The sequence below is a fragment of the Diabrotica virgifera genome, chromosome 4 (genome assembly GCF_917563875.1).
Source record: "Diabrotica virgifera virgifera chromosome 4, PGI_DIABVI_V3a".
Lineage (NCBI taxonomy): Eukaryota > Metazoa > Arthropoda > Insecta > Coleoptera > Chrysomelidae > Diabrotica > Diabrotica virgifera.
In genome coordinates, this window is record NC_065446.1 from 14,655,501 (window position 1) to 14,678,341 (window position 22,841).

General features: G+C 33.1%; 1 protein-coding gene across 4 annotated transcripts in view; it reads right to left on the minus strand.

Moving 5' to 3' along the window:
- LOC114339639 (serine-rich adhesin for platelets) overlaps positions 1–22,841 on the minus strand; it is a 1,513,912-nt gene that overhangs the window by 171,104 nt on the left and 1,319,967 nt on the right. For all 4 annotated transcript variants that reach the window (XM_028290316.2, XM_028290307.2, XM_028290298.2 and 1 more), the window contains one exon: positions 21,723–21,844. In XM_028290316.2, the coding sequence (XP_028146117.2) occupies positions 21,723–21,844 (122 nt within the window). The remainder of the gene's footprint in view (positions 1–21,722; positions 21,845–22,841) is intronic.

The following is a 22,841-nucleotide window of genomic DNA, read 5'->3' on the forward strand; positions in this document are numbered from 1 at the left end:
GTATATGTACGAGTTTATGATGTTGTACTCGATCGAAGGCTTTTTCATAATCTATAAAGCACATCATTACATCTTTCCTTTGATCGTAGCAGTTCTGAGCTAACACTTGGGTTGCAACTAGTGCTTCCCTGGTACCCAGGCCTTCTCGAAATCCAAATTGTGAGCAACCAATAACCTTATCGCAGTTTGTGGAGATTCTGTAGTGAAGAACTTTGAGGAATATTTTTAAAGAATGGCTCATCAGACTTATCAGTCGGTGCTCTTGACACTTTGTTGCGTTGTTCTTTTTTGGCAAAGGGATAAAGGTAGATACAAGCCATTGGACAGGGAATTTTCCTTTTTTATAGATTTGGTTGAAAAGTCTTTGGAGTATCGTAATTCCCTCTTCATCTAACAATCTGAGTAACTCAACAGGAATTTTATCAGGTCCAACTGCTTTCCCGTCTTTCGAGGTATTTATTGCTCTAGTAATTTCTTCAATTGTGATCTCGGGACCAGATAGGTTGTTAATATCTATCACTTGTTCCTGAACGACTTCTATCTCAGGCCTCTCGTCTGCAAAGAGATTTTTGATGTATTTTTCCCATATGAGTTTCCTCTCTCTATCATCTTGTGCCATTTTTCCTTGTTCATTTTCTAAGTTAGAAAATTTCTTTTTTCTGTATATTCCAGCTACCTCCTTTAGTTTTTTATGTAGGTTGTGGTCATCATGTAGTTTTTGTTACTGTTCCATTTCCTCACACTGTTTCTTTAGCCACTTGTTTTTTGCCGTTCTTATCTCTCTTCTTATGCGTTGTTGTTGTTCTCGATATTTGTCTCGGTTCCCTTGGTTTTTATGTTTTCTTCTTTCTTCGAACATTGCCAGGATTTCGTCAGTCATCCAACTTTTCTTTTGTAGTTTTTGTTTATAACCTAATTCTTTTTTAACTGTATCCGTCATTGTTTCCTCTATGGCTCTCCATGTGTTATCCAAATTAACTTCTCTTTCTAGTTCTACTTTTGTATTCTTTGTTAGTTCTTCGTTTAATTTCATACTTAATTCTCTTCTGGTATGCTCATCTTTAAGTTTAGCATAGTCTATTGTTGGTTCTGGTTTAGGTCTCCTCATATTAGTGATTTTTATTTTTATTTCTGCTAAGAGAAGGACATGGTCTGATGGAACATCGGCGCCAGGGTATGTACAAGTTCTAGTTATTGATGATCCAAATCTTTTGTTAACCATTATGTAATCGATCTGGTTTCGAACTATACTCTCGGGGCGGTCCGCTGGGGCTTTCCATGTATATAATCGTCTAGGTGGTAGCTTTAACCAGGTATTAGATATTTTCATATCTTCCTCTTGGCAAAATTGATATAGTCGTTCGCCTCGGTCATTTCCCTCTCCCAGGCCGTACGGGCCTATTAAATCGTCGTCTCTGCCTCTCCCTATCTTGGCATTAAAGTCGCCCATTATGAGGTTTACTTCATGTCTCTTCACGTTACTAAGCAGTTGTTTAAGTTCTGCGTAGAACATTTCTATATCTTCTTCTGTTGAGTCCGATGTTGGGGCATAAACCTGAATTATGTTGATATTGACTGGACTGGCTTTCAGTTTGAGTAAGGCCATACGGTCTGAGAGTGGGAAGAACTGTAATACCGATGCAGATAATTTGCTCGTGATTATTATACCTACTCCCTTTCTGTGGTTTTTATCCTGGTTTCCAGAATAGTACATAACTGCCCCTTCGACAGCACACCTTCCTACATCTGGCCACCATGTTTCTGCTATCCCCAAGACATCTATCTTCAATCTCTTTACTTCTTGGATTACGTTAGTCAGCTTCCCAGCTTCATACAAACTTTGCACGTTCCATGTTCCGATCTTCATTTTACTTCGTAAGTTGAATTGGGTTAGGCTTTTATCATTTAACTGCGTTCCCCCCGGAGATCCGATTGGGGAACTGTTTATAACTCCGGAAATTTTATAATTACATTTCTTAGAGGAGTCAATTTTATTTTTTAATGTGTAGGGGATTTCAGTAGAAGCTTAAGTTCAAGTTTTTGGGGTCGCCGCCGTTGTTTCCCGGCCGCCATCTTGGAAAAATGGTTCAAAGGGGTTTCGCGCTGTATCTCATAATCTAGCAACCATACAGAAAATTTAGTTACACATAAAACGTAGCAAACTAAATTTTCTACACTTTTATATGTATTACTTTTAATCGTCAAGTGACCAACAAAAAAGGTATAAACAAAAATAAGAGAAAATTTTGTAAGAAGTTTCCTTTTGGAGGTTATAACCTTTTCTTCGTTTATTTTACAATAAAATAACATCATAGCGATTTTATAGAGGATTTTTAAACAAACAATTTTCACTATAAAGTTATTTAATTAAAAAAAAAAAAGACTAAGTTTTCAATCTAATGGCATGTAAAACAACATAATGTTACTGTACATCCGTTACACCTCCGAGGCTTTTACAATTTGCAAGCCATAACGGATGCTGAGACTAAGGAAGATGAGGGAATTTTACAATTTATAATTCACGTCCCATCTGCTCAGCGCGGTAAAGTTCCAACGAGAATGGTTCCCTTCTTACTCCAATCAGAGTAAACATGTAAATCAAAAAATGAAAATGGTTATTCATTTTTTATTATTTAATTTTATTTATTTATCTAGATTTTACAGCGCTCCACACTTTGTCAAGAATCACGAACTCTCATAGAAATACAATAAAAACAAAACCTTGGGCTTACTTTTCTATCTACATATTTATTTATTATGATTTTAACATTTCTATGCTATTATTAAGCTATTTTTGACCCCCTTTTCCCGGCCACCTATGAGGTAGAGTCTGGAGGAGCGTTTTTTGTGTGGTATCCCTAATAGGCCTAATCTACAGACAAATTTTAGACAAAATAATATTTATTTCTATACGTTGAAAAAGATCTATCATAGCTATTATTTTTTAATTTTTTTCGATGGTCCAGGCTGCGAGTCAAGATCTGAATCAGTATCCGAGGTGAATTTTTGTTGTATAGTGAGAGTTAGAGTTTGCGTCACTGTCGGTAATTCATCTTACAATTCATTTTCTTCGATAATTAATGTTGATATGTCCACGATGTTGCTGGAACTTTCACCACCACAATGGAGGCACATTGCTGAAAATTTAAGGTCTGCTTTTCGGCAACCACATGCACTTCCAGTTTCCATTGCATCTGCAAAAGATTAATTTAATAAGCTCGGGGTTACTGGAGCCTTGGAAGTTTGGATTGGTATCCAAAATTTTCCATGATTTTTCCAGCCCTAATCTTCTGGATCACAATGTTTTTTTTTTTTTTTATAGCCTTTTTTCTATTCGAAATGTCGAATAAAGGCCTCTCCCATTTCTAGCCATTCATCTCTGTTGTGTGTGAGGCGTTTCCACATTGGTCCTGCGACTCTTCTGATGTCATCGCTCCAGCGCATTTGAGGTCTTCCTCTTGGTCTCTTCGCTTCGTACGGTCGCCAGTTTCCAACTTCCTTGCTCCATCTACCATTTTCGAGACGTTCGTTGTGTCCAGCCCATTTCCATTTTAATTTAGCCGCTTGTTCCACGGCATCCCTTACTTTTGTTTTGTTTCGGGTTGCTTCGTTTGTTTGCCGATCTATTAGTGAGATACCAAGCATCTGTCGTTCCATGGCTCTTTGAGTTTTTCTAATCTTGTCCATGTTCATTTTTGTGAATGTCCAGGTTTGAGCTCCGTAAGTGAGAACGGGAAGGATACAAGAATCGAACACTTTGGTTCGAAGGTATTGTGGTATCTTTTTGTCTTTTAGTATATATGAGAGTTTTCCGAATGCAGCCCATCCCATTCTTACTCGTCTGCTTATTTCGGTAGTTTGATTCTCTTTGTTTACTGTGATTCTCTTTGTAAACAAAGAGAATCACAATGTTTACCAAGCCATGACTGAATCTGGTGATATACTCGGAGTCTGTGGAAACAGGCTTCATCTTGTGTTGGAGGAAGTGAGAAGAGATTCAATGCATTTTTTGTCACTGTTTTAGCGAATCGTTTGTATCTCAGAGTTTCCAGAGAATCGTCTTTATTACCGCCATATAGAGAGGAAAAACGTTCGCAGATAACAGTGAGTAAAGATGGCTCGACTTTTCCACTGACAAATAATTTTCTCTAGAGGTTTCTTACAAATAAAATAACCACCACTCATGATGCGCTCTTTCAGAAAACACAAAATACTTATATAATCACAAAAATATAAATTTTACCCACAAGACTCTCAATAGTAGGTACTATCTTTAAAACTCAAAATACTTTTCACAACTTTTAATATGACTGCAGGTGGCCAAATAAGTAGCACAACTGTAAGAATAATTTAAATAGAGGGGGATCGACTGCTGCACCACCTAGAATAAATTATAATAATAAAAGTAATAGCAGGCATATATTCAGTCTGGTACGGAAAAAAATGACGTAACTGCAAATTTTGTCAATTCCTGTTTATTACGCAATTAACTTATAAAATACTATGTAAAGATGATGCAAAAATACCGAACTGTAAACATGTGCTGAGCCACTATAAGTTAGTTGCGTCGTTACTGAAATACGCGCTATGTTAGACCTTGTTTCAGATGCATAATAACGCAACTGTAGATAGGGTTGAAAATGGGGCGATTAAAGTAAGATAATGAAAGTAGAAACCAATATCGATGAAACTATAAGCCATCGTTGTCAAAAAACAAACGCCATACTGATGATCCTGGGCGAATACTCTTCATTTAATCCCTATTTTAAATATTTAAAAATCGTCTCTTTGCTCTTCTGAAGAATATTGCATTTTGCGGTTGCGTCATTCTTCTTCTGGGCTAGCGAATTTGTCCTCAAATAACTTCTTGGGTCTTTCCTATATATGCTTAGGGTTCTAAGTTTTATAATGGGGAGGAAGGTCAAAAATAGATTGATAATAGCATAGGAATGTTAAAATCATAATAAATTGTATGAGTAAATATTAAGATAGAAAAGTAAGCCTAACGTTTTGTTTTTATTGTATCCCTATGAGCATTCGAGAATCTTGTCAAGTTTGGAGCGCTGTAAAACCTAGATAAATAAATAGAATTAAACACCTTTCTAGTGCAAATTGTTCGCCGAAAAACACTGTACAAAATTGCTAAAATGGTGTTTTATTGTAAAATGAACTAAAAAAAGTTATAACCTCCAAAAAGAAACTTGTTAAAAATTTTTACTTATTTTTGTTTATATCTTTTTTGTTGGTCACTTGACGATAAAAAGTAATAGAAACAAAATTGTAGAAAATTTAATTTGCTGTATTTAAATTTTATTATATTTTCCGTAGGTTTGGTAGTTTACGAGATATAGCGCGGAAGCCATTTGCACCCCTTTTCCAAGATGGCGGTAGGGGGGCAAGGTTGGCGACCCCAAAAAACTTGAACTTAAGCTTCTACTGATCCCCCTACACATAAAAAAAATAAAATTGACTCCTCTAACAAATGCAAGGTATGGCCTAAAAAATGTAACGCTTCAATGGACTATTTTTCATCTTTTTCAAATTAATTACCTTAATTATAATTTTAGCCCGCATGTAAAATAGAACTCGCGCATAATTATTTGACTTTAATAATAACGGGGTGATTATTGTAATTAACCATGCACAGTCAGCCGGAAAACTGCGAACACTGTGACCCGATATTCAGTTATCCGTTGGTTTTGTAGCTTGAAGCTAATAACAACACGGCCGTTGATAAACGGTCAGAGCAATAACCCCAACTTCAGCCCCAAGGTGCCAGATTTAATTCTCCGCTGACTAATCGATTCCCATTTTTCACGCATTGAGATTTTTGATATATTTGGTTATCCATTATATTTCGTGAGGTAGCCAAACAACCCAAATTTCTTTCTAATTGTAAGTATTAAAACAGATAAGCAAAATTTGTTATTTTAATGATGATTGATACTACACGCAATCGTTATGTATAACGATTTTAATAGCTATAGAGGGTAGAAAGAGTGTATGGAATAACGTTAGAAAGATGCCACAATATTACCTATTTGGACGTCAACGTTAATGATACAGATACAAATAGAGAAATAAGACAATAATGCGTAGGTTTTCGTTGTAAAAGGGTACCCCCGTTAAGATAGGCAAAATGCCCTCACTCCCAGAATTCAATTTTTTAATTTTTTTTACGTTCTATGCAATTAAAAAATGAGATAACGCGGATTTTTATCTCGCCACCCCCCTTACCCCTCCCCCAAAACCAAAAAAGTAGATTTTTAGATTTAATTTTTTTTAGTTGGGTTGCAATTGATTTAAAAAAACTCACACATATATCTGAGATATCTACAAAATATATCCATTTTTATGGACCTGTAGGTCGAGTGTACATAACCTCAATTTTTGTTTTTACTTTTTTAAAGCTTATAACTTTTTCTTGGAGGCAGCTGCAGGACCAATTTTTTTTGCATTTTGTGTATTTTATCAAAAGCTATCTCCATGATTTTTTTTAGATTTTTCCGTCACCTGCGCCAGCTTGAAAAATCCGGAAAACTATTTATTTAGGGGGTTTTTGGGGATTTTCTCCATTTTATAGACTGCAATATAGATCAACTCTTTTTTCATAGATTATGCATAATTTGAAATAACTGAGTATTTTAGGACTATCAAAAATTGGGCGAAACACTTTTAAACCCCCCAAAAACCATGTTTTTTTTAAGTTATATAAGGGTTTTTGCGGGCTTAATGATATTTTTTGAGATCGATACAACCTTAATATTTTTTTTCATTTTTTTACGTTATATGTGATTAAAAAATAGGACTCATCGAATTTTTAGCCCACCACTTCCTCTCCCTGCCCCCACAAAAACGTCAATTCTTTTATTTTTTATTTATTTAAAGTTTTGTAAGGGTTTTTGCGGGTCTAATCATATTTTTTGAGGTCGATACAGCCTGAATATAATTTTTTTACATTCTATGTGATTAAAAAATTAGGACTCCCCGCAATTTTAGCCCACTTCCCCTATTACCCCTCCCCCACAGCCAAAAACGTAAATTTTTCGATTTTATTTTTTTTTAAGTTGGCTTTGCAATTAAATCGCAAATGGTGTTCTAAAGCTATTTCTTTGAGGCATTTTTGTAATTGACTATTCTAAATGGGAAATAAGCCAGAATTTAACTAAAAATGATTTTATTTTCCATCTGTAATGCGTTAGAGAGAATTCGATAATCTGTGACGCACTGAAAAAACAGTTTGGGGCGATCTATATAAATAAGTGAGATTAAATTAAATTATTAGATATTTTTAAGATAAGATTTTTTTACCAAGCAACATTTTTGTTTAATTTATTGATATTTTGTATTTTGACAAAGACGTCCGTGGTGGACGTCGAAACGTTAATAAAATCATTTTTTAATTAAATTGTGGCTTATTTCCCATTTAGAATAGTTAATAATTATTAAATTATAAATTACAAAATGTAGATTTTAATATATGTATCATACTTTTTGTAGTTTTGTGAATCAAAACATTTTGTTCTTTGTTCATTAGTTTGTATTTAGTAGGTACCCTAATATTACCTTACATTATACATATTCTAATTTTTCAAACATGTGCGTGTGTATACCCTATTCCACGAATATACGCCTGTTTTGGATTACGTCGACAAGGAATATTTTACTGTGAAAAATAAGAAGAACGAAAGTAAATTGCAAATTATATTGTTGTTGGAATAATTGGAATGTGTATTGGAATAATTATATTACCGCCATTTACTTTCGTACTTCTTATGTTACACAGTAAAATATTAGTTGTCGAAGTAATCCAAAATAGGCGTAGGTTCGTGGAATGGCCCATACCATCTACATAACCAATATGTATCTCTGCCTATAATGTCATTTTGCTTCACGTTTACTGCCACATAAAACACCATAAAAAGAATGAGGAAAATATTACCAAAGAATATATAGCTCCGTATAGGAATATTCATAGAGTATTCGGAGAGTTATATTCGTTGGTATTCACTTAACAGTTCTAAAGTGTTCATCGCTGTCTTCGTCTACTACAGGTATAACATCTGTATTGTCAAAGAATTTTGCAGGATATTCTGCTGGCTTGATGATTTTTGTAGAATATCTTCCATGCCATAAATATTGTATTATGGCAGCTACATGCGAACAACAGAACAGCCTATGGTTATGTTGCCGTTTGCGCAACTCGCATCTACAAAATATATACAAGACATAGATATCTATCGTTTAATGTTTTCCAACCCATCTACATTTGGCTCATAATGCAAATTGTCCACGATGTATGCTTGTCCCCGTTAGGTAAATTATTCTGATTCGTTTTTTTGCACAAACTTACTCAAAAACAGGTCCTTTAAACAAATTCACAAGGTGCCGCTGTACCGCGGTCGGAAAATTGTTTAAACAATTTTTTAAACGAATTCAAAAAATCAATTTTTTCACTTCGGACAAATCTGTTTTAGATTTTCTGGATCAACCTGATCAAAAAGGAAGGTCTCTTGCTATCTTGCTCTAAAATTGACTGTTGTCGAGTTACACGCGATTTAAAATTTGAAAAACACGAAAATGGCCATTTTCAAGGCTTAATAAATCGATTAAAAATTATTATTAGGAAAGTCAGAAAGTGACCAAATCAAATTTTAAAGCCCCCCTACAAGAGCCTGAAGAAATTTTTGTCATTATTTTATTACTAACTATCAATTTTAATAATTAAAAATGAGCGCTAAGCACGTATTGAGGCGGCCGTCCGCGAGAGAGATGTACAATTCATTGGACGTTTTAAAAAATATCGATAAAACAAGTATCGATCAAAGTCAAAAATACGTTTTAAAAAAAATAAAAAAGAATTTTAAGGTATTATGTGTACACTTGAACTATGGGTCTATAAAAATAGATATGTTTTGTAGAAGCCTCTTCAAATTTTTAAATTAATTACAACTTAACTAAATAAAAAAAAATAGAAGAATTGACGTTTTTGTGGAGGCAGGGGGAGACGGTGGTGGGCTAAAAATGCGATAAGTCTAATTTTTTGATCACATAGAAAGTAAAAAAATGAGAAAAAATATATTTAGACTGTTTTGATCTCAAAAAATATCATTAAGCAGGCAAAAACCCTTACATAACTTAAAAAACATGGTTTTTGTGGGGTTTAATCGTGTTTTGCCCAATTTTTGATAGTCCTAAAATACTCAGTTATTTCAAATTATACATAATCTATTAACAAAACCTTGAGTTGATCTATGTTGCAGTCTATAAAATGGAGAAAATCACCAAAACCCCCTAAAAAAACAGTTTTCCGGATTTTTCAAGATGGCGCAGATCATAGAGATAGCTTTTGATAAAATACACGAAATGCAAAAAAATTGGACCGGCAGCCCCCTCCAAGAAAAAGTTATAAGCTTTAAAAAAGTTAAAAAAAAAATTGAGGTTATGTACACTCGACCTACGGGTACATAAAAAATGGACATGTTTTGTAAAAGTCTTAGATACATGAATGAATTTTTTGAAATTTTTAAATCAATTGCAACCCAACTAAAAAAAATTAAATCTAAAAATCTACCTTTTTGGCTGTGGGGGAGGGGTAAGGGGGCGGCGAGCTAAAAATCCGCGTTATCTCATTTTTTAATTGCATAGAAAGTAAAAAAATTTAAAAAAATTTAATTCTGGGAGTGAGAGCATTTTGCCTATCTTAACGTACCCTTTATGGCTTTGGTGAGAACGAGTTAGCTTAAATAGTTAGAAATATAAATATTTTTAACATAACAAGCGAATAAAAATAATATAAGACAAAAATCCGTTTTATGTTCATATTTAAATTCGTATCGTTAGATTTAATCTAACGGGCGACCGATTACATGACAGAAAAGAGTGCGACTGTTTCCGGAATTTAAGTATGAATTAAATTTACCCTTGGCAAGTTTAGTTGCTGAAAGTACTTGCGGCCATTTAACTTGCCATGTGTAAACAACAGGAAAGTGCACTTGCTACTTGTAGGCAAGCGCTTGCTAGAAATGGGCGATTGTGGAGATAAATCCCGAAACAGAGGATAGAGATATACGCTATTCCACGAACATACGCCTGTTTGGGATTATTTCGACAACGAATATTTTACTGTGCAAAATAAGAAGAACGAAAGTAAGTTGCAAATTACATCGTTGTTTATTGGAATAATTATTAGCGCCATTTACTTTCGTAATTCTTATGTTGCATAGTAAAATATTCGTTGTCGAAGTAATCCAAAACAGGCGTATGTTCGTGGAATGGCCCATATATTACCTGATAGAGAATTGAATAACCTTTAAAATGAGCTAGCACACGACCCGTATTCTCGTTTAAAAAATCATCGATTACGTCATCACGCCCAAATGGATGACGCCACTAGCATGACATATAAGCGAAAAAATCGTAATTTTTAAAATAAAAATCTACCAGTTTCGGGATTTACCTCCAAAATAGGTCGTACTCGAGAAAATGAATTTACTCTAACCTAAACATCTTCACTGTATAGTTTTGAGGTATGAAATAAGTAAAAAGAAATACCTGAAACCAAATATACCAAAACCCCTGCAGTGTGGGCCAAAGAAAACAGTCCACCTCTATTATATTTGGCAGTATTTATTAGATCTTAAGGAAATAGCGAAACAGGTCGATTTTTGATCTAAAGAGAACACATTTTTACGGTACATGCATCTGTCGTTAGTCAACCCCCTCCCTTCCACTTCCTCCACCCCTTATTTTTATATAGGGAATAGGGGTCGTGTACTAGCTCATTTGAAACGTTTTCAATTCTCTATTCACTAAGATAAACATTAACATAATTATTTGTACAGGGTGTCCAAGAATTTTTTTTTAATTAAATTACTTGACACAAAAAGAAAAATAAATGTAAATGTAAAACAGAAAAAAATGTTTTTTGATAAATAAATATTGCTTTTCGCTTAATTTCAATGTTCAAGCTGCCACCCATCTGCCTCTTGGTAGGTTGAATATTTAATTGAAGTAACAATGTGTATTTATCAAATAAACATTTTTTCTGTTTTCTGTCAGTAGTAGAATGTATATTGAGTTAAATAAATTACATACACACTTCTTTCTCTGTCAATTAATTTAATTAAAATTAATTTTTCTTGGACACCCTGTATACAATGATGAGCGCGCTAATAACCGGCAAAATGGCTCAAAAGATTGAAAACATAGTACATTGCGAAACAAAAAGAGATGAAACTAGTGAAGGTGGAAATTATCGTTATAGACGTCTAAAATAACATTACATTACATAGTTTCCCACCTTTAGACGTATCACAGGAGTATGACAACTGTCACTATGACAGTAGAATTTTATAAAATACTTCTGTCAGAGACGTCTAAAGGTGAAAAGCTATGTAATGTAAAGTTAATTAATACGTTTATAACGATAATTTCCACCTCCACTAGTTTTATCTCTTTTTGTTTCCCAATGTATTATGTTTTCCATCTTTTGAGCTATTTTGTCGGTTATTAGCGTGCTCATCACTATAAATAATTAAGTCAATGTTAATATTACCAAATAGAGAATTTAATAACCTATTAAATGAGCTAGGACACGACCCCTATTCCCTATTTAAACATAATGGGTGAGGAAAGTGGAAGGGAGGGGGTTGACAAATTACAGATGTATGTACCGTAAAAATATGTCCGTCTTAGATCAAAAATCGACCTGTTTCTTCATTTCCTTAAATTCTAATAAATACTGCCAAATATCGAGTTGGACTGTTTCCTTTCGCCCATACTGTACAGAATATACTCACTGTAATAAAGTTATAATATTTTTTTTATACCCCCTCTGTGGCTCAGTGGTAAAAGCGCCTACCTTTGGATCGAAAGGTCCGAATGGTCGTGAGTTCGAATCTCACCCGGGTCAGAAATTTTTCGTTTATTATAAATTAATAAATGAAAATAGTTTCTGTCGTTGTGGGATCGGTACTCACCGACCGCAGACGTTCGGATACAATTAACGTCTCTTTGCAAAGACAATGACGTCGACTTTGCAAAGTAACAAGACACTTATTCAACACACACACTACACATGACACTAGGTACCTAATTGCAAACATTCACCGTACCTACCAAGCCAATGGCCATTATTTGTCAAGGCATTAGCTAAATAAAAAAAAAAATGTTTTTTATAGTAGCAATATTGACATAAATATGTCAAATGTTATAATTTGAAAGAGACAAATATAGTTTGTCACTATCAAATTAAATATTTACATATATGTCATTTAAATTTAGTTCTAGTCTGAATTAAGCAAAATTAAAATGTTAATGCCTCCATTTCAACGGACTAGATGAGTTTCAGTAACAAACGCTTATATATTTGCTTGGCAAGATGAAGTAGGTAACAAAACATTTATAATTGGCGAAATTATTATTACATGAAAATATCGGCCATCATCTTTGCATATATATTTATTTGGGCAATTTTGTATTTTGTAGTCGTTGGAATTCTCTTATATATTTATGACTTATTAACACGAAACGTCGATAATTTTACTTAAAGGAAACGTCACAAACAAAAATTAATACTAAAGTATATCAATTTATAACATCAACAACAGTTGTTTTAGGAGTATCTGCCCTTATAGCCGTGAACTAAAATTTATTACTTTGCGATTATTTTTATTTCAAGTAGAACTATACTTGTTCAAGACTCCAGAATTACCCAACGACAACTTTGAAGACAACTTTGAAGTTAACTATAAGACTCGAAACTACTAAAATCTAGGTATTGTTAACTTATTAACTGTATCATGGTTTCCAGGTGTACTTAAATGTAATACATGTTTTAGTTAAATATTCTACGTGTTTGCAATCTGTTGTACTCCTGACAGAAAAACTAACGAAATTAAGCAATTTTCTAGCAATATAAGGTCAATATATTAAACTAAAGGATAAACAAACTGAAGGTAAAACTGAAGGAATTTCATGATAAGGTGAAACATGAGTAGAAATCTACTTATACCTTTATTTCTCTCAGCATCCCATCTCATCTCTCCGCTAGCAATTGTTCACAATAAAGGAAATAGGAAGATTTCGTTAAAACTACAACCTACTGATATATTATGTGAAAAACTCAGTAATGAGAAGGGCGAAAACATGTCCATGTTCCGTAGTAGGCCAAAATGGCATCATAAAACTGAAAGTAAAGAGTAAATAAGTATATTCTCATAAAATTCAGAACAACAGTTTGGGATTTCTGCAACTGCAGGGTACTTGCTGGCCAGAGCCATTAAGACCAGTAATAATGTTTTTAAAACCTGATCACTTAACTAATCACGGAATAGATAACCGTTGCTCCAAAACGATAAATAGGCTTCCTTTTAAACCGTTCATCTTTTTGACTAGCGTATATGACAAAAATGCACTCAAAGACAACATAATCAACGCTGCATCAGACTCACTTGGAGAGAGGAAAGTAAAAAATACTAACATATCAAAAAAGAAAACCCCTTGGTTTAGAGAGGAAGTAAAGATAAAATGTAAAGAAAAGAATAAAGCCTTTTACAATATAGAACAAACAAACACAACAGGCATACAACCAATACAAAGAGGACAAAAAAGAGATGAACGAATTAATAAAAACGAAACACATTCAGAAGGCAATATGGGCAGACTACTTCCGATCTCTATTTCCTAAAGGCGAGGATAATGAATCACCAACACCTGAACTTACGACAAACGACGAAATAAACATCTAGTAGGGAGAGGTAAAGGGAGCATTAAAAAAACTCCAAGAGAGGACAGAATATCGAAAAAACTCCTACAGTATGGAGGACAAGATCTGACTGAACAACTATTAAAACTAATACAAAAAATAATAATACCTCTCTCCAAAGAAGGAGACAAATGGGACCCGGAAAATTAGGGAGGAATTAACTTATTAAACACAACATTAACATTGACCACATAGTATTATTATCTATATAATATCAATATAAAAGTGGATCTAGTTCTTTTGCAGCATCAGCAAGGAAGGTCAATTGTGTGTACGCCACCACATAAAATGCCCGCTTTATATGCAATGGTGATGCTGCAAAGAAGTAAATCCACATGTATAGGGATATCACATAAATAATAAGACTCTGAAGCCCCAAAAAGTTTCACTTTGAATGTTACCAAGAACGCAAGAACAGACTTTGTACCACCATGTAACTGTAAAAATTTCTATAAAAACTTATGTAGATGTAAAAAAGCTGAGATTTCCCGTATATCTCAATGTAGATGCACATATTTCTGAAATCTTAGTTTTTCATGTTATTTCTCATTTAGTACAAAAAATTGAAGAAAAAGTAAATAGAATGAAAGGTGATACAAGATACTGTATGCTGATTTAATTATAAGAATAATTATTTGATAAAATTTTATTAGGATCTTTAAAAATGAAAAATTAAAATAACGAATGCACATATAAATTATAATTTGTATCGAGAGGTAAGCGCGCGAAACTTTACGCTGCGAGCCGATCTTGCGCCTCAGAGCGCGCTATTAAAATATCGATATCTTGGCTAAAAATAAAGTTACGAACATTTTCCTAGGCTTATAATGTTCCTTTTGAATTCTTCTATCAGTAATATTATTTAAAGTATAAATAATTTTTGCTCATTGCTCAAATTTTAGATAAGAGCGAAGTACAAAAGGAAACAACCCATAAAATTGAAGATGATCAGATAGCAATAGAAATACCCACAGAAAAAGAAATAAAGAACGAAATAAAGAGATTGAAAAATAACAAAAGCCCAGGAATAACAGAAATATTGGCCGAAATGATAAAATCAGGAGGGAAAAGACTACAGAAAGAGATATATGACCTGATAAAAAGAATATGGGAAGTAGAAAAAATGCCAGAAGAGTGGACCATAGCAAGGATATGCTCTATACATAAAAAATGTGATAGAATGCTATGCGAAAACTACAGAGGCATCGAACTATTAGAAAGAGTTTACAAAATCTTGGCACAAAGTATAAGAAAAAGGCTAAGTCAATATTCGAAAAAAATACTGGGAGAATACCAGGCAAGTTTTAAAAACAACAGATCAACGACTGACCAAATATTTGCCTTAAAAGAAATACACCTGTTACTATCATACATCAGTACTATATGCTATGTTCATAGATTTTAAGCAGGCTTACGACACAGTAAATAGACAGCAGATGTAGGAACTGATGAAAGAATTGAGGATAAAAAGTAAAATTGTCACGATGGTAAAAATGACGATGGAAAACACAACAAACGAAATAGCTTGGAAAGGGTATACATCCAAAAAGTTTGAAACCAAGGAAGGATTAGGATAAGGAGACCCACTATCAACAACGGCATTCAATCTAACATTGGAAGGAATAATCAGGAAAAGCAGAATAAACATGCAAGAAACGATATTTAAAAACGGCCACCAATGCATAGCATTTGCAGCTGTGCCGCCCAAAATCCCGACAGCCAAAATCCCGACGGCTAAAACACCGACACGCCAGAATCCCGACATGCAACAATCCTCACATAAGTAAATATTCCGATTTTTGTTTAATACTTTTAATACAAAATACTTTTGTTTAGTAACCAAAAATAAAAAACAGACGGCCATAAACAAAAAACAAGAAATACATGTAATTATATGTTAGAAACTTATCAAACCTGTCGGGATTCTGGCCTGTCGGGAATTTGGCCTGTCGGGATTCTGGGGTGTCGGGATTTTGGCCTTCGGAATTGTGGCTGTCGGGATTTTGGCTGTCGGGATTTTGGGGTAGACCCCATTTGCAAATGATCTGACGTTATTAGCAACAAGCAAAAAAGAAATACCAAAGTTAATAAAAAACATAATAACAGGAGCCAAAAAATTCGGATTAAAAATAAACGAAGAAAAGACAAAATATATGATAATGGGAGAGATCCAAAAAGAAAAAGAGAATAACATCATAGTACAAATAGTTGGAGATAAAACATACTCGTTTAAAAGAGCCAAAGTAATTATTTAATTGGGAGCCAAAATAGATGAAAATGGTCATGAAGGAGGGGAGATAAAGCAAGATTAGCTAAAGGAAATAAAAAATACGGAGCATTATTCACATTATTGAAATCCAAATACGTATCAAGGAAAACAAAAATAAGAATTTATAAGACTGTTATCAGACCTACAGTAACATACGCATGCGAAACATGGGTGCTCAAAAAGTCAGAAACAGACCTTTTAGAAAGATGGGAGAGAAAAATGCAAAGAGCAATATATGGAGGTGCAAAAATAGAAGGTCAGTGGAGAAGAACCAATAAAGAATTGAAAGAACTATATCAAGAGTCAACGATCACGACGACGATCAATGCAAAGAGAATACGATACTTGAGGCACATCGAGAGAATGCCAAAAATGGTACTCTCACGAAGACTAATACAAAAGAGGAGAAAAGGCAGGCCAAGAAAAAGATGGAAGGACAGTGTGTATGAAGACTTGAAGAAAAGTAACATTGAGACATGTAAAGAACTAGCATTGGGCAGAAGGATATGGAGGGAGGGTGTGAAGGAGTGCATAAAAAAAATGAAGTGTAATTAAATAAAAGTTATAAGTTTTATAAGTTATGTAAGTTATATGAAGTTATTTATTATATTAAGCTTAATTAGTAACTTATTAAGTAAGCTTAATAAATAAAGTTGTACCCCCCTGGCGACAGGACTATATATTTCTTATCTTGATATATTTGAAAAATACAATGCAAAAATGTTATATTTTCTATATTATAGATTATATATTATAATATATGTATACTCGTCTTACTCATCTAGATTTTAATATTACGCCAATATATACGTCTTTAAAAAATAAGTATAGAGAAAATGAAATTGGTGAGTAGCTTTGTATAGACGTAGAGGAATTAGTCCAGGGCGCATCTGTTTTGAGATGGACGTTGAGAGGTGACTCAATTTTTTTTTGCAGAAATTTCTTGAAAATAACTCAAATAATAATATTTGAGCTATCCTCCCACTCAAAATGGTCCGGAACATTGTTTAAATAATCAAAATGTCAAAATATGAAGGAAAAATTCGATTTTTTTATTGGTTTTTCGATTATAACTTTAAAAGTGTTCATTTCTGAGAAAAGTTTTTCTGACATAAAAGTTGCGTAATTGAATTTCCTACAACACAGAATTGGTTAAAAATTTAAAAAATAGTCACCCTTGTTGCAAAATAGCAATAATTGCGAAAAAAAAACCATACAAAAACAAGTATTCGCATTTTACGTTTTTCAACCATTTATGCTACAATTAGAACCTTCATATTTTACCCAGAAAAACTTTGTGATATATTAAAACAACACTGTACATTTGATTAAGATCGGTTTAACAAATTTTGCAAAATAAATTTTGAAATCCAGCTTCCAAAAAAATTCATTTTTTTTAAATGTTGCAGGACTGAAAATAAAGCAGATAGCAAGTTTAATTATTTTTTTGCTTATAGAAGTGTACTGTACCTTTCATTTGCAATTTGCACAATTAAGATCGATTAATTACCACGGCGTCAGGAAATTTTTTAAATAAACATTAATTTTGTTGCTACATGCAGGACAGCGGTGGTCGATTCACACAAGTTGATTTCCACCAAAATTTCTTCCAATCTTTATCTAATATATTATTTTCTTACTCTATATTTTGTTGTATTTTAATATTTTAATTCCACAAAAATCAAACTAATTTTATTATTGTTTGTGAAATATTGTTTAAACAATTGCATATGCTTAAAAATAATAAACTTTTATTCTCTAAGTTAAAGTATATGAACAAAGAGAGTTTTTGCTAAAAAAAGTGTTATTTCAAAGGCTAGAGTATGTGTTTTTATTCTGCAATAAACAAATTTATTTATTTATATCGAAATGTAATAAAAATTAAAATGTATCAATCATTATCAAATGTCATTGGAATGCCCAATCAGAGCAAACTATCCGCTGTCCTGCGCGTAGCACCAATAATTATTGTTTATTTAAAAATTTCCTGACGCCGTGGTAGTTAATCGATTTTATTTTTGTAAACTGCAAATGAAATGTACAGTACACTTCTATACGCAAAAGAAATTTCAGCTTGATATATGCTTTATTTTCAGTCCTGTAACATTTTGAAAAAACGATTTTTTTTGCGAAGGCTGGATTGCAAAATGTATTTTGCAAAATCTATTAAATCGATCTTAATGAAATTTACATTGTTGTTTTAGTGTATCATACAGTTTTTCTAGGTGAAATATGAAGGTCCTAAGTTTAGCATAAATGGTTGAAAAATGTAAAATTCGAATACTTGTTTTTGCATGGTTTTTTCGCAATTATTGCTATTTTGCAGCAAGGGTGACTATTTTTTAAATTTTTAGCCCATTTTATGTTGTATAAAATTTAATTACGCAACTTTTATGTCAGTCCAACTTTTCTCTAAAATCAATACTTTTAAAGTTATAATCGAAAAACGAAGAAAAAAATCGAATTTTTCCTTCATTTTTTGACATTTTGATTATTTCAACAATGTTCCGGACCTTTTTGAGAGGGAGGATACCTCAAATATTATTATTTGAGTTATTTTCAAGCAATTTCTGCAAAAAAATTTGAGTCACCTCTCAACGTCCAAATGTACTAATATTTTTACAGATACACCCTGGTCTAAATGTAGAATTTGCTTGTACAGTGAAGCTAGTGTGAAGACATTGGCCGTTAGATGCATTCGCCGTGAAACAACAGTGTTAGCGGGGGGCTTTTACAGCGTTATTAAATTGTTTGTTCTCGTTCGTGAGAGGTATTATTGCGGTAGTTCGTACGAACATATTGCTTTTCTATTGTTTTGATGACTTTTCTACTTCCCTACATGGGAGCTAATGGATTTGCTGAAAACGAGAAAAACTTATGTAATATTCTTCTTTGTAGTAAAAGTTAAGTGAATTTTAGAAAACGTTTTCAAATTTAAAATATTGAAATGTGTAGTATTTTGACTAAAATGTACAAATGTTTGTATTTTTTACATTTGATTTCTATTATCTTCAAAATTATGTTGGATTTACAGACATACAGGCGATTTAATAATTATAATAAAATCGAAAGAAATTTAAGAAAGTATCAGAATCTGAGTTTCAACATATCAGAGTTAAATATTAAATATAAAGGGGGACCGGGCAGTTAGAGTAGAAGTAATGAATTGTGACAAGAGCTAGGAGTCATCCCCACTCAGTACACAAGTCAACGTGTTATGTACAAGGTCATAGCACTTTCGAAAATCCATGAGGTGTAACTGATAATTTAAATCTAGACGGCAGATGATCTAATTATACAGGGTGTAACAAAAATACAGGTCATAAATTAAATCACATATTCTGGGACCAAAAAGAGTTCGATTGAACCTAACTTACCTTAGTACAAATATGCACACAAAAAAGTTACAGCCCTTTGAAATTACAAAATGAAAATCGACTTTTTCCGATATATCGAAAACTATTAGAGATTTTTTAATCAAAATGGACATGTGGCAGTATTATGGCATGAAAATCTTAAAAAGAAATTATAGTTAAATTTGTGCACCCCAGAAAAATTTTATGGGGATTTGTCCCTTTAAACCCCCCAAATGTTTATGTAAGTTCCAATTAAACTATTATTGCGGTAACTTAGTTAAACGGACTGTTTTAAAAAAAATTTGACTCTTAGTAATTTTCCGATAAGGCACCTTTTATCGAGATGTGGCTTCTTTTCTAATATGGTTGAAAATATAGCTCAAACTCTAATTATTTATAAATAAATTTTCAAATTATTACCCAGGACCTCGATTTTTGACCCTTCGCTTCGTTATCAATCATTCTCTATCTGTACACTAAACAGTGTATATACATTGCAAATCATAATTTAGGGGTGCTCCTCGTAAAATTCAACGTGGCAAATGAAGATAAGCAAATGAACACCAAAACATCTGGGAAACAAGCAATTAATATTACAAACTAAATTTAACTAATGAAATGAAATCAACCAAATTAACAACAAAATCCAATAATACCTTTTTGGCAGATACGCCGAGCTCAACGTACAGTACTGCAGGATTATATTCTTTTTCTCATGATCATCTTTCAATGCGTCACAGTTTTTCGATTTCTTTCTAACGCATTAAATTGTATGTGACAGAAAAAAAGGCACGCCCGTGATTACAGACATTTACAACATTTATTCTAGTTATTCTAGTTGTCGACAGATGGCGCCATAATAAAAAAAATATTTTTTTTTAATTAGATAATAATATTACAAATATAATCTGTATAATTTATAAGACTATACAAATCAAAGAAAATACCATTTTATAAATGCAACAAACACATTTGATTTGTTTTTATTCCAAATTGAAAATAAAATGTGACAACTGTCAGATTTAACTAAAATGTCATGTTAGAATAAATGTCATAAATGTGTATTATCACGGACTTACCCTTTTTCCTATCATTTGTTACGCACTGAAAAATGCTCATGAAAAGGACAATACATATGATTTTGGGAACTTACTAAACTTATATGTATATTAAAAAAACCCAATAAATGCAAGCTAAATCTTAAAAATAAAAATTACTAAACATAGTGCATTAAACCAAAATGTCTGTGATATGAAACACCATATACAGAAAGTTACTGTCACAAAAACTCATTGTTCCTAAGCAAAACCAAACGACTCCTATATAGGTTGCTGCTGCATCCCCGAAAATGGGCACCAGGATGGTGCCAAACCATGCCTCCTGTAGGCCTAGCTGCAACGACGAAAATGGAACTGGATCGTTCCAGAGGCTTGATCCTCCAAGTGACTAATGGTTGAAAATGGTTGTCTCTCGGTGTTGTGAGATGTTTTTGAAGTTTTCACATGAGTGGCATGTGACTGCAATAATTCTATGCCGGAAAACTCGATTGATTTATTTATTGAGTTCTTCTAAACACTCTTTAATACATTTGATTGATCCACATTTTGAAATTCAATTACTTTTAATTATAAAACTAGGTCTTCACCTGTAAATTTGACCCAAATTTGTCACATGCCACTCACCGGAACCATTTCCAAGACAAAAGTGATCTCCAAATTTTATGTCGGTCAAAATTAAGACCCGGCACACGAAATCATATTCACCACTAGGCAGGGCCGCCCAGAGCCAGGCCGGGCCCCGGGGATATCGTTGAATTGTTTCCTTCCCAAAATTTCTGGCTAGCTTAAAAGTTAGCATATCTAGTAGTTTTTGTACCATCACAATCCAAACGGATTAATAATGTTCGGACCTTTTGGCTGTTTATCCCCATGTCCAGGTCCTCGATTAATTTTATGGTTTCTGTAATCTTAGAGGTTATTTTTGTTGTCCTTTAGTAATAATCAAGTCCGAATTGGCAACTTTCAAAAATGCTGTAATAGTCTTTCAGTTGGACAGCACGTTTTGGGGTTAACCCTTAAACACAGCTAATTTAACATACTCGAGGAATAGTTGCCCAGGAATAACTTTTGACAGTGTCCACAAAGTATTCGTATTCCAGTGAAACACGCCCTATATGTTGAAAGTTTGCGTCTAGCAGATTTCTAAATCTAGGTTAATCTGCTTTTTAAAATTATATCTTCTGCGATATTTTGTATTTTGTGGTTGGATAGCTTGTCTGTAGCTCTCAGTATAATAGATAGTTAAAGTACGAACGTAACTGAATAATTACCTGACATTGCTGAGGACCCTGACGATTCGGTGATGTAGGCTTAGGTCTTGCACGTTTAGCCGAAGACTTTCCTGATTCCGAAGAACTGGGAGATTTTTTATCATCTGTAGTAGTTGTTGATACTGCAACAAATAAAACCGTGGTTACCTTAGATTATAAACTTAATTTACTTACATGAATAGTCAAATTATTAAAAAATTTAAACAAAAAAATATATTTTCGAGAATCAAGTATTAATAATAATATAGAGTGCGGTGGAATAAGTGTTGCCCCCCTGTTAACTTGTTTATTTTAAGGATATGAGCAAAACGCTCGGACAGGTCGATTTTTAAACTAACCACAGTATATTATAGCATCAACGTTTCGAACTTTACGCGATCCCTCTTTAGGTGACAGCCATAACTTTAATTTTTTCAAATGGTAAAGTACATCATGTGACACCTCATTTAACATCTTTTGAAATACTGATTTCAAAAATGTATAACACTTTAATCCCTTTTGAGATTGTAGGCATAAAATTTCGGTCGAACACTTTTTAAACGCATTTTTTTTTTCGAATTCTGAGAAAACTAATAAGTATTTTTGAAAAATTTAAACGCAGAATGAAAGATTATATTATTACCGAGGGCCCAAAAGTCCCTTAGAATAAACAAAAAGTTTCTTTTGAATGATATATTTGATATTAAATATCACACTAAATCTTCTCTTTTTTTCACCACTGTGACTTATTAAAATAAACATTATAGGAGTTCTCAGGGACTTTGGACTATCGAGAATACTGTAATATTTCATTCTGCGTTTAAATTTTTCAAAAATATTTATTAGTTTTTTCAGGATTCGAAAAAAATAATTGCATTTAGAAAGAATTCGCCGAAATTTTGCGCCTACGCTCTCAAACAGGATTAAAGTATTATACATTTTTGAAATCAGTATTTTAACCTTCCGATGACCAACCTTTTTTTGTTACACGGATGACCAAGGTCAAATGACCCCAGGTAAAAATGTCAAAAATGACAATTAACAAAAAATGAAGTTTTTTTTTAATTTTTTTTTGGCATGGACTTTATGTCATTCAGCCAGTCACAACATGAGTATTAGTGTCATGTGTAGTTTATATGT